Source organism: Condylura cristata, unplaced genomic scaffold, assembly GCF_000260355.1.
Source record: "Condylura cristata isolate star-nosed mole 26May11 unplaced genomic scaffold, ConCri1.0 scaffold00024, whole genome shotgun sequence".
Lineage (NCBI taxonomy): Eukaryota > Metazoa > Chordata > Mammalia > Eulipotyphla > Talpidae > Condylura > Condylura cristata.
This window is the reverse complement of record NW_004567125.1, coordinates 23576373-23590141: the sequence shown is the minus strand read 5'-3', so window position 1 is coordinate 23590141 and position 13769 is coordinate 23576373. Positions and strand designations below refer to the sequence as shown.

The 13769-nt window shown below is 34.0% G+C and overlaps 1 protein-coding gene across 1 annotated transcript in view; it reads right to left on the bottom strand.

Moving 5' to 3' along the window:
* The window catches only part of XPR1 (xenotropic and polytropic retrovirus receptor 1), a 135543-nt gene that overhangs the window by 32401 nt on the left and 89373 nt on the right, over positions 1 to 13769 (bottom strand). Inside the window, exons 4-9 of the mRNA XM_004688536.2 lie at positions 12703 to 12926; positions 9390 to 9539; positions 9062 to 9145; positions 7057 to 7138; positions 1584 to 1774; positions 1240 to 1419 (exon numbers count right to left, since the gene is read on the bottom strand). Of these exons, the coding sequence (XP_004688593.1) occupies positions 1240 to 1419; positions 1584 to 1774; positions 7057 to 7138; positions 9062 to 9145; positions 9390 to 9539; positions 12703 to 12926 (911 nt within the window). The remainder of the gene's footprint in view (positions 1 to 1239; positions 1420 to 1583; positions 1775 to 7056; positions 7139 to 9061; positions 9146 to 9389; positions 9540 to 12702; positions 12927 to 13769) is intronic.

The following is a 13769-nucleotide window of genomic DNA, read 5'->3' as shown; positions in this document are numbered from 1 at the left end:
TCAGGAGAGGTCTGCCATGCCATGTGGTCACCTCCGGGGCAGGCGGGAATCGAACTCATGCAGAAGTGGTTTCAGCTTCTTAGTGCTGTGCTTTAACCCGCTGTGCCACCAGGGAGGGCCGGTGGTATGTTTTTTTAAGGTAAAAAACAGAGATAATAACCATGGGAGTTTTGAAAGTTTGTACAGAGAATGGTCAATTTATTTTTTAAAAGATTTATTTATGCATACAGAACTGGGGTAAAGGCCAGAGGTGCAGAGGCGGTGAGAGGTTTCACTGGAGACAGAGTTGGGGGCAGAATAGGCAGATCAACGAAGTACATTGCTGAGGGGAGCAGTGGGCGAGACAGGAGAGGTCTGCTATGCCAAGTGCATCACCTCTGAGGCCTGGGATCGAACTCGCACTGAAGCAACTGTGGCTAGCTTGCAGTGCTGTGTCCTAACCTGTTGCTTCACTGGAGATTGGTCAATTTAATCACTAATTTTCACTCTATTGTTAGTTGTAACTCATAATCTAATTATATGAAAGCATTCACAATTGATTTTCAAAATAGAGATGGTATAATTTAGAAGTAGACTTGGAAGCTCCTTCTAAGTGTTATCATTATCAAAAAGAAATACAGCTAACTTTTTTTTTTTACTTTTTACCTTTTTTTTACAGCTAACATTTTTATAGGAAATTCTATACCCTAATGTTGAGACTGTGATTTTGAGGGCATTACAAAGTAAGAATAAGTGGAATTTATTGTAAACAAAAATTAAAATTAGTTTTTCAAATTAAACAAGGTGATTTTGCAAAACATTAACACTGCTTTTAGACAATCAGATGTCATAACCTAAAAATATTTGACTACATGTAACAATTTAACAGGAAAATAAGAGTTTTGCCACTTTTAAGTAAAAGAAATTTATCACAGCTGATTAAATAATCTGTATAATGATTAAATAATTTGTGTAATGAAATAATTAACCACAGATCAATTATTATTTTGCAAAGCCATTTCAATACCTGAACACTTTGCACACCACTTTTTGGAGATAAAGCATGAGGGCTTTCCCCAGGGCGGGTGTACTCAAAATGTCAAGGGAACCCGTTATACACAGTATTCTTTGCCCCTGTAAGTGGGATCTCATTCTCAGAGACTACGATGTTGTTGTGTAACCCAATGCCTTGGTTTCATTCTAGGGGAAGTCAATGACCAATAAGCCACACTAAAAAGGGATACAAGTTTCCGAACTTACCAGCAATTTAAGGAGCCAAAACCGGGATTTATAATAGAAAGTTTTGGTGGGGTTAATGAGAAAGAAAGCCATAAATCCATAAAGGACAAGTGGATATACATATGTGGGGATGACACTAATTGGAGCAAAGAAGCATGCCAGAAGGCTCAGGCACCACAAGATCCCAAGGAATCCAGCAATCTAATAATGGGTGGGAAAGACAAAGAGAGAAATTGTTATTGTAGTCTTATCATTACAAAGAAAGATCTTACAAACTTTTAAATAGCTTATAAAAAAGTAGAAAAAAATGTTTAATCTTAGCTAATACAAACTATATTCATGGGACTTTATCTTGCTTTGATTACCTCAAAGAGATGTTGATGAGACAAATTGCTTCTAGGATTAAGTTCAAAGATGAGCACATGATTTACTCCAGCCTGTCTCCAGCCATATGTGTTGATGCCCAGCAGAAAAAGGAATTCAATCAGAAGAAAGCCACCTCGATAGATTCTTATCAAGGGCCATATATTTTTATCTGCTTCAAGTTTAAATACAGCTGAAAGAATATGAATTCAGTAATTAGTTAGAAAATTCATAGTTCACCTTAACGTGCTTTTATTTTCCAATAAGACAGAAAAAAAATTCCTGGATAGGAATTTTTCATAAATAAAACCTAAGCCTAGATTCTCTGGAGAGTGTAACTTACCTATGCATTCTTTCCCTTTTATATTTCACTCTGCATAATCTCATCATAGTAATTTGACTAATTATTCCACTAGTTTTTTATGTTAGAGACATCATGGTGAAACAGGTTAAAACATAAAATAGTTTTGTCAGTGGGGATTTCTGACATGACACTTCTTGACTTTGTTTTGTACATAATTAAATTGTATATAGTAATATCTAACTCACAGAGATGTTGTGAAAGTCAAAACAGTATACATGAAAGAAATGTAAAGATGGAAATAACAACAGTTAATATTTATAGAAAGATTACTATGTGCTAAGAATTGTTCTTAGTATTTTGCATTTAACCCTCACAATGGTTATATCAGTTTAATGCTATTTTCTCCATTTAATTGATAAGGAAACTAGAGTACAGAGAAGTTAATTTGCTCAGGGTTACCACTACAGGGCAGTCAGGATTTCAATTTTGCTTAGAACCCACATTCTTAATCTCTTCATTTTATTACTCATATACCCACTCAAAGATTTAGTATCACTATTATGTTACAGTTCTCTAATAATTATAACACCCTAATACTTTAGTCTCCTAAGTCAAGTTCTTCACAATCTGTTCCCCAACTCACTATTCCCACATTTACCTCACAATGCCCCAAATCACTAATTCTTATTTTCTTATGAATCTTACTATACTTTTAACAAGGTCACTTTTTCATACTCATTTATGCTATCTCAGTACCTAAAATCCAAAATGTCCTTGTTCTTTTTCTCTATCAATTCAAGCTCTACTTATTATTTAAGAGTTTGATACCTATCTATTTATAAATTGACTGAATCAATGCTTCATATGAGGCTATGTGCCAAATGTTTCAACTTAGTTAACAATTTCTCAATTTCACAAGGAGCTATATAAAATGGATTAATATCACTGTTTCGAACTTTAATTATAAGCTACCTTACACACTTGCATAATTTAAATAACCACTTATTATTTACCTTTGTATTTCTCTATAGTATATAGTATATTCAAACACTATAAAAATAACAGGACAGAGGAAGTCTTCACTTTGGAACAAATATTATAGACAAGATTTCAAATCTTAGCTGTATTAAGCAAATTATTTAGGTGTTTTAAGTCTCAGTTTCCTTGTTGGTCAATGGATATAATACCTATTTTCCTAAGTTTGTTAAAGATGTGTAAATGTGAATAATATATATTAAATGTCTAAAAAATGTTGGACCACTATGAGTTTTCAGTTTATATTAGCTTATATTTCATACTGTTTGAGAAAACATCATTTTCTTAATTTGACAAATATTAGGTATTTATTGTACATTAAACTACTTTAGAACTAGGATTCTAGTAATGAACAAATGACAAAAAATATTAAGATCAGATGAAACTATAAGCACAAAACTTTTATTATGTATGTCAGAAAGTAAGGCTTTGAAGATAAAATAAAAGGAGACAAAGTTAGGGTTTATTTTAGATAGAGTGGTTAAAAAGAGCTCTCAAGACAGAATCTATAAAAGGGTTTTAAGATAGATATGAACCTGTTATGCTTCAGGAAAAGAGAGAAGGCCAAGATCACTCACACTGGAATGAATGCGAGACTTTGGTGACAAAAAAAACTAATCAGGGACAGACCAAGTAGAGCTTATGTGAAGAACAGACTGTAAGGGAACATGTACTGTAGCAAGATTAGTTAAGAAGATATAAATAAAAAAACTACATGTTGTTTTATATCCTGCTTCCTAAGCAGAAACCAAAGATACAACAGTCAGGAAACAAAAACAATATATGTAAGTGCCAAAGAATGTACAATAAAACTCCCAGAGGTAATAAATTCAGCAAAAGTTATAGAGCACAAAATCAACATACAAAATTCAGTATGTGTTGCTAGAAGGAATCCAGTGTTTTTGGGTGGCAAGATTTGATGTTAACATGGTAATACTAACCAGTGTGTTCTACATATTAATATAACCTATCTAGTATAACAATAGCCATTTTGTGCAGCTATGGAAAAGCCCATCCTCAAATTCATATGGAATTTAATGAATAAGAAAACGTTTTCAGAGAAGTTTAGTAATCCTTAAGACCAAAACAATAAACAGTGGAGCTAGAAACTCAAGCAAGGTCTTCTGGATCCCAGTCAGTGTTCCTTCATCAACAATGAGCTTTTTTATAATCTAGGGGTAGAATTTTTTTTTAACTGTAGTATTTTCATGTATTTTATATAAATACTTTATTCAACTAAAGAAATATATCTGTATTAAAATATAACCTTAAAATACACCTATATTAAATCATGATTACAATTTAATAAATTAGAGTTGATTTTTAGTAACTGGTAGAGAAATACAACTGAAAACACATACTCTCTAAAAGCCATTATAACTTGGATTATAATTGTAATAAGGAAGAATGTTCATAAAGAAAAAGTGAGTTCATTTCTCTCTGTTGTTTATGCAACTTCTGTATCTCATTTAATTTCATCTCTGTCCTTCACTTTTACACATACTTCTATACACCAATATTATTTAAACTTCTATGTCTCAGGCAGTGTTCTACATACTATCCCTAGGAACTGGGGTTACAATGATAAGCAGGGGAGTCAAAGGCCCAGGAATCAATGAACTTACATTCCAGTAGGAAAACAATTAACAAGAAACATAAATATGTAGTAATACCTCATATAATTACAAGTGTTCTGAAGAAAATTAGCACAGGCTAAAGGGACAGAACAGGCTATTTCAGGGTTCAGATGATTAGAAAATGTCTTACTGAGAAGGTGATATCTGAACAGAGACTATATGAAGTAAGGGAGTAAGTCATATAGGACTCTTGGTGGGCAAGAGACTTCTAGGTAATTACAAGGCCTCATACTATGAAATGAGTTGCTATGCTCAAGGAACACTAATAAGTGTAGCTGAGGCAAGTGAAACTGAGTGTGGGGAGGGTAACAGAATATAGTCAGAAAAGCCAACAGGGACAACAATATCCTGCAGGATCTTGAGGCCACAGTAAGAAGTTTCAGTTTTATTGTAAAAGAAGTCATTAATAGATTTGATATGATATAAATTACTTTTTAAAACTAAAGGCCTATGTGACAATAAAGAAGCAAGAATAGATAAAGACCAAAGAGAGAAGTTCAAACATCTGCTACTAAGCAAGGAATTGTTGCTTAGATATGGATAGCACTGGTAAAGGTGATCAAATTCAGAACTATTTTGAAGACAGAGCAATAGAATTTGCTGATGGATTGGAAATGAGCTATGAGGGGAGAGACTAAAAGGCTTCCGGCTTGAGCAACTGATGGAATGCAACCAAAGAGAAAATGTATTTGGGGGTAAAAATAATTTATCTAATAAGTTTGAGTAGCCAATTAGGTATCACACAGGGGAGAGAGTATAGATGCTTAGGATTCATTAGTATATAGATGGTACTTATAGTCATAGGCTTAAAAAACACTGCCAACACTGGAAATGAATATAGACAGAGAGAGATATAAGAATTGAGCCCAGAGGTATGCCCCAATATTTAGATGTCACCAAAAAAAGTCAGCAAAAGAGACTAGAATGATTAACAAGGTCAAATGCTGCTGAGGGTTGTATCAATTTCTGCTGTAAGATTTTAGTTCAGATTATGCTTCCCCTGCTGTTAAATCATTTCTTGATATTGGTAGTGTGGTTGTTTCTAGCAGTTCCTCCTCCCTCTTTCTACCCTTTAACTTACATAACCACATTTAAAAAAATTTATATACAGAGTAATTGTAACTATATTCTAGGAAGAATGTAAGAGAATTTTCAAAAGTAGGTTTGATTTATTTTTCTTAATCAACAATAGGACTCTTAAAAACTCTACTAAATTTGGCCCTCCCTGGTGGCGCAGAGGGCCACTAAGAAGCTAAAGCCACTTCTGCATGAGTTTGATTCCCTTCTGCCCCAGAGGTGACCACATGGCGTGGCAGACCTCTCCTGACCCGCCCGCTGCTCCCCTCAGCAGTGTACTTCGTCTATCTGCCTGTTCTGCTCCCCACTCTGTCTCTGGTGAATCCTCTCACCCTCCACATCTCTGGCCTGTACTCCAGTTCTGTATGAATAAATAAATAAATCTTTAAAAAAAAACTACTAAATTTTATTTTTTTTTAATTTCTTTATTTGTATATATTTTACATTTGGTACAGTCCCCATAGGATTTTGACCACCAATTTACCTGTTATTATCACCCTTGTATTCTTCTAATTCTTGTTTTTTACTACCTCCCTCCCCTGTAGAATGTCTCTGATTTGTAGTTCTTTGATTATTTTTGTTTAGTTTTGTTATATTGTTTTTTTTTTAATTGTTGTATTTTCACCTGACCCCTTATTTGGTTTCCCTATATTCCTCCTGTAAGTGAAACTATCTGATAATTTTCTTTTTCATTCTGACTTATTTCACTGAGCATAATCCCTTCAAATTCTGTCAATTTTGCCGTGAATGGCATTCGATTATCTTTTTTTTTTTGGCTGAACAGTATTCCATTTTGTACATGTACCACATCTTCTTGATCCAGTCATCTCTTTTTGGGTATTTGGGTTGTTCACGTCATACCTATTATAAACAGTGTTGCAATAAACAAAGGGGTGACTGTATCCTTTTGAATTAATGTTTTTCTGTCCTTGGGTAGATCCTGAGGAGTGGAATTGCTGGGTCAAATAGCAGCCCCACTTTTAGTAGTCTGAGGAATCTCTACACATTTTCCATAGTGATTACACTAGTTTGTACTCCCACCAGCAGTGGAGGAAAGTTCCCAAAAGTAGATTTTTAACACATAAATTTTATAAGATCTTATATAAGACTAAGGGAAGTGAAGTTCTTGGCTTAAATCAATTCTGAAAAAGTCTAAAATATTAAAATAAAAACTAGAAAATGACAGAAAAGAAAAATTCATAAACTAGCAACATATTTAAAAGACAACTGCACCTAAGGTGGGGGAAAAAAACAAGCAACACCAACTTTTCTCACCTTGCCAAAGAAAAAAAAATTTAGGCCTGACAGATTGTCTTCTCTTTTGGTAACTTTGATAGAAACAAATTTGATTTCTTACATAAGGATAGAATACATCATAAGCAAATAGTAAGAACAAATTAATTCAAGATTTAAAGTACTTACCGGCAAGGACAAGGGTAATATTCAATACAATGAATATTCCACAAAATAGGCCAACTCTAAAAGTAGTCCATGCTGGTGCAGGCTGTGGACAGAAAAGCAGCATTTTGGGTATAAGGGAAAATACTAAATCCTTCAGTATATGTTATAATAATTAGTATGAATCTCAAAATTCTACCATGAGAACAATTATTTTAGGATCTGAATTTTTATAAATCTGAACCAGACAATCTTCCTTCACTATCCTATAATATTAGAACAGAACTGCCAGCTACTCAAATTCTTTTACAGAAGTCTGAGTTACTAAATAAACAAGATTATATCTTAGGTATCAAATATATATGAGTTTTTCTTAAAGGAGAGACAAGGTGCATTTTTATTCTTATAATGTATATCTTTAAATTTTGTAAATTAGTATTACTCAGTTGAAGTTCACATATTGGTACTATCAATAATAATTTAGAGACAAAAGTGAAAATAAGAATACTTATTTTCTGACAGTAGAAAACACATTATATCGGAAAAATTTAAAAACTTTTTCCTATTATAATGTAACTTTACATATTAGAAAATTATTTTTGTTATTTATTTAAGATTTATTTTTATTTATTTATACATACAAGAACTGGGGGATAGCCAGAGGTGCAGGAGGTGAGCGGATTCACTAGAGCCAGAGTGGGAAGCAGAACAGACAGATCTACTGAAATACACTGCTGAGGGGAGCAGGAGGTGAGACAGGAGAGGTCTGCTGGGGTTAGCTCTTTGCCCGAGGATCGAACTCATGTCACAGTGGCTGGTGAAAACTTGATAGTGCTGAGACTTTAACCCCTGCACCATCAGGGAGGCCCAGAAAATTATTTTAAATGTGCAGTTTTCTAAAATAAATAAAAGTATCTGATATTTTAAACATAAAGGAATGAGAAACATAGAGATAATCTTATGTATTTAAATATTTGCTACGAATGTTATAAAAACCTCTGCAGTTTGAGGTGATATCAGACTTAAGATAAATGTTTTCTAAAACTCTTCAAATGAACAAAAAGCATTGATACACTTACTATTTATCAGTGACAGATATCTATGTTCTTAGTTCAGGACAAATGTATCTTGCACATCTTTTGTGTTTAAAATTAAAATCTAATTTTGTCAGATCAAGTCCTAAATATTTCAATTTTGATTGCAAGAAGCATGGCTTTTAAAATTTTTACTTCAATTGTTTCTGATGTATAGAAATGCAACTGATATATTGAATTGGTATTCTGCAAAATTCACTGATTAGTTTTAGTACCTACTGTATAGATTCACTTGATTTTCTATTCAGGTCATCTCTCTAATATGAGTAATTTTATTTCCTTTTCTTACTTTACTGTACTGGCTATAATCTCCAGTACAAGGCCACATAGGGGTGGTAAGAGTGAATATTCTTTTTTGTCACCACTTACGAAGAACACTTCAATGCTTTACCACTAATACAGTATTAACCATAGGCTTTTTTGTACATCCCTTTTATTAGGATGAGGAAGTTAGTTATTGATTTCCACTGCATTGTGGTGAGAGAAGATACTTGCTATGTTTTAAATTCTTTTACATTTGAGACTTGTTTCATTCACAGATGATAGCACTTATAAATGTTTCTTTGGTATAATTATTCTGCGGATATTGTTTTATAGATGTATTTTAAAAAATGACTACTGTGTTTTAGATAAAGCTTTATAGTAACACACAAACACATCAAAATTTCCCTCTCCAATATCATCAAATAAATATCTTAATCATTTGGTAAGACCAAGAAGAAAAAAGTAGGAGGATACTACATTCATTCTGGAAGGATAATTCACTAAGAAGTGAGATCTGGAATTGAATTTTTAAGACAAAAAGCTGTAGTGGCAACTATTTATAAATTTTGGCTGAAAGTTTTTGAAGTAATGAAACTAGTACATTTTACTAGCAAAAGAGATTGTGTTGGTTGCTAGCCAGAAAAACCACCCAACTGTAAGCAAGCACTAACCTGAGCAGCTCCCAAAGGTGGGACCCGTAAACGCTTCATAGCCTTTTGTCTGTCACCATCTTCAAGTTCATTGGTCACCACAGCCTAGAAAGATGTATTATTAAATTCTGACACATTTTATTAAAATTGAGTAATGTTTAAATTATTCTGAACTACATATACACATTGTATTCAGATAATCTCTTGGTGAAAAACCAAGAGATAAAGCACTATGAATAGGAATATATGTCTTCAAAGTTAGCTACTAATTACAAAAAGAAAACAGAAAAGAGGAATTATTTCATTAAAAATAAGATATGAATGTGCTACAGAAATAGGATTATTGTACCTCTGTTTCAGAGATGAGCTGGTTGATTTTCTTGCATGTATAAAATGGAGCCACTTCTACATGAGCTACTCGCCAATCTGCTCCACGAGATGTTTCCAGGATCTTGTCATGCTTTTTAAGGATTTTTCGAAACCCTGTAAAATTCAGATTCTAGAGAGAGAAATGAGAGACACTATTATAATTTCTACTACCAGAAAAATAAAAAAAGGAAAATTAATAAGCACTATAAGCACTATGCACTGACTAAGCTGACCGGATGAAAAATGTTTACTGAGGGAAGTGGCAATACTTTCATGAAAGTACTTAATACTAAAATGTAAGGCTCTGCATTCTCATTCCATGTATTCATTTCAATGCAATACACTATCAGTGATACAAAGAACCCCTATTATTTCTATTTCAAGTAAATTAATGAAAGTACTAAACTCATCATTTTTACTTCCATGTTGTTATATCTAGTTGTTTTCAAAATAACTGATTTATATTATTTTTATTTTTTGATAAAAAAGTATTTTCAGAAATATTCTGGTTTTATTATGCACTGAATATATCTACTAGATTTTTTTTTTTTACCTTTGAAAGACAAGTACAGCTGTGCCTCTCTCCCTACTGTGGCAGCAAGTATGCACCAGTATGGAAAAAGAAAAGCTACTTCTCTTTTATTCTCCTTCCATGCATTTTCAGTTTGAGGATGAGAATGAAGAAAAGTCAGTAGAAAGAAGGAAAGATCATACAAGATTTTGTTGATAATGGGTAAGGAACTCTTATTTTTATTTCATTTCTATATATCAACATTCTATTCTTTTCTACATTCTCATATTATGTTCTTTGTCCAACATGCCAAAAAAAAAAAAAAATCAGGGAACAGTGGATTTTTGAAAGATTCTTTAAACCAGGTCTTCCGAGTTGTTGTTCATGTATTGCCATCAGTGAAAGAAAATCGAGGACTCACTCTCAATCAGGTGTTACTTGCTTGTTTCTCTGTAATTTCTTTTTTCTCACAAATTAATGAATCACCCTGAGATACTCCTTGGGGTCATACCCCGTGACTTGGAGACTGTTTTCAATCAATTTTTCTTTCTCTTTATTCTCAAAATAAATGTATTCCTAGAGAACAGTCTCAAAAAATGGCAAATAGATTAGCACCTTTATAGTTTGTTTTTTTTTTTAATAAAAAAACATTTTTGCATAGATAAACTAGGGATTAGGCCAGAGGTGCAGGGGGTGAGAAGAGTCAAGGACAGAGTGGGGAGCATAACAGGCAGATTTACTGAAATAAAAGCTGAAAGGAGCAGCAGGTAAGACAGGAGAGGTCTTCCTTACAACATGTGGATTAGCTCCCTAGCTGAGGATGGAGCTCAGGCCCTAGCAGTGACAGCACCGAGACTTAACCCATAGGCCACCAGGGAGGCCCAGAACCTTCACCGTTATCAGCTATTCGTGTTTTATAAAGTAGATTCTAATGATTCCCCCAGACAAAAGCTTCTGAGAAAGTTAACAAATAAAATTTAATAAGCGTACTTCCCTGTAATGTGTAAGCATGATCAATGAAGGTGAAATGTTAATGTTTTATGGCATTATAGTAAAGAACACATTTGCTTCTTTTAAAAAATAAATTATAAAGCTTTAAGTAAATTTCAAAGGAAAGACATTTTCTATCATATATATTATACAATTTCTATTCTTCTAAAATTACTTTCAGCTGGGTATTTTTGAATAACATTAAATCACCAAGGAAGAAAGCAGAGTTGTGAAAGGGAAAAGTAGAAATACATGTATTAGCTACTTAGATTAGTACAGATATGAAACTATATTTAAGATTCCAGTTTTTTTTTTTTTTAAAGATTTATTTATTTGTACATACAGAACTGGGGTACAGGCCAGAGGCTCAGGGGCGGTGAGAGGCTTCACCAGAGACAGAGCGGGGAGCAGAACAGGCAGATTGACGAAGTACACTGCTGAGGGGAGCAGCGGGCGGGTCAGGAGAGGTCTGCCTCGCCATGTGGTCTCCTCCGGGGCAGGCGGGATTTGAACTCATGCGGAAGTGGCTTTAGCTTCTCAGTGCAGTGCTTTAACCCGCTGCGCCACCAGGGAGGGCCAAGATTCCAGTTTTTACTGGTAATGCTTTTTGTTGTATAAACTTAGTTTTTATGTAGGGTATGATCTTGTGATGATCTTCACCACTGATAGACATAATCATAAGAATAAACTGAGAAAGAGCAGTGTGTAAGGGCTCTCTAAAGACTAAGGAGCTATTTTTACATACTTAAATGCTTATTATTGAACAAAATCTGTTTTTCAGTATATTCTTTATATATTTAACAATGTAAACAAATCTACAAAGAATTACAAATGATTAAGTGCCCTGCATCTTCTTAATTTGGCATACAGGGCATTTTAACTTTCCAGATTGAGTTTGAAAAATACTCAGTAATTTAACAGTCTATAGATACTTAGTCTCCACACATTTGTACAATCTATTTCTATCCCTTAACAAGATTGAAAATAGTTATCTGCAGCCTGTGACTAATAAAACCAAAGAATTCTGAATGACAGGCTGAAAAGTTAGTATTTTTTATATTAGTCTTAGTTGAAGGAAAGTTAACACTCTTTAACCACTTTTGTGGAAATTTTACCATAGGTTAAAAAGAATCTAAAAGTTCTTACAGCCAACAGTGGCTGAGTAGACATACAGTATCTATTATTTCTCATTTGCACTACCAGCAGTGCCAGAGGTACCTGTAAAAATACAAAGGAAACTATCATCATTAGGCCTTGAGTCAAGGGCTACTCCTGAATTATTATACAAAAAGGTTTTAGAAAACTGATCTTCAAACAGACATCTTATTAACCATATTGTACTACCTCTGATACATGTTTGTTAGCCAATAAAAACAGCTGAAACTCCAATGGGAACATAAAGAATAATGACATGATAAGGATGAATCCTTTTTTTTTTAAAAAGATTTATTTATTCATATAGAATTGTAGTACAGGCCAGAGATGCAGAGGGTGAGAGGATTCACCAGAGACAGAGCGGGGAGCAGAACAGGCAGATCGACAAAGTACACTGCTGAGAGGAGCAGCGGGCGGGTCAGGAGAGGTCTGCCATGCCATGTGGTCACCTCCAGGGCAGGCGGGAATCGGGAATCGAACTCATGCAGAAGTGACTTAAGCTTCTTAGTGTTGGGCTTTAACCCGCTGCGCCACCAGGAGGGCCATCCTTTTTTTTTTTTAAATCTTATCATGGTCATTGTATTTATTATACTTTATCAATTATTTAAAGGTTACAGAATGGGATCATTCTCTGTACCTGATAGTTCTGCAGCAGGATAAGACTGAGGTAGAACTCGCTGAAGGCCAGTTTAAGGTCTTTAATATTCCTATGTTGTACACGTTCCTCATGGGACAGGTGGAAGACTGGCTTTCTGCGTTGTCGCAGCGTAGTGACACCAGTGCTTTCTTTCTGCACATCCAGTGATGACTGAAGCTCATTCTGAAGAGTAGCAAACCTGCGCTGAGCCTCTGCAAGCTTTTCTATAAGAAATAAAGCAGAAATGTCAATTAATCAAGATAAAAAAGCTGGTAAAAGGTCACAGTGACACCTGATTTTCTGCTAATTATTCTTGTTTGTTTTACTAAAATTTCTAGGGAAAATAAACATTACATGTAAGATTTAAAACTGGATTGGTGTAATATGCTCCTTTCATTCTGCCTCACTTTCCTCCCTGCAAAAGCTCAACTATTACCTTTTCATTTTATAATTTACGAGGCTACTGAGATTGAGAATACAAATTACACTGGAATTTGAAAAAGATTTTGGTAGTTCTTGAAAGGCTGAGCAGAGTTACTTTAAGATCCAGCAATTCCGATCCTAGATATGTACAAAAAGGAATTGAAAACATGTTTACGCATATTCATGGTAAAAATAGAAACAACTCAAATATCTGTTAACTGATGAATGGATAAATAAAATGTGTTGTGTGTACAATGGAACAGTATTCAGTCATAAAAAAAGGAATGAAAGTACAGATTCATATGACACGGATAAACTTTTAAGAAGATAAATAAATGAAAGAAGTCAGAGACAAAATTCCACATATTATATGATTCCATTTATATGAAATGCTTAGAAAAGGCAAAACACAGAGAGACAGAAAGTAGATTATGGTTGCCAGGAACAGGGGTGGGAGGCAAGTGGAGGAGAAAATAGGGAGTGGCTGCTAATGAGAATGAAGTCTTTTTGAGGTAATGAAAATGTTCTTAAATTAGATACTGGTGATGGTTGTTCAACCTTGTAAACATACTGAAGACAGCTGAATTGTATACTTTGAAAGGGTCAATTCTATGATACATAAATATCTCATTTTTTTTTTTTTT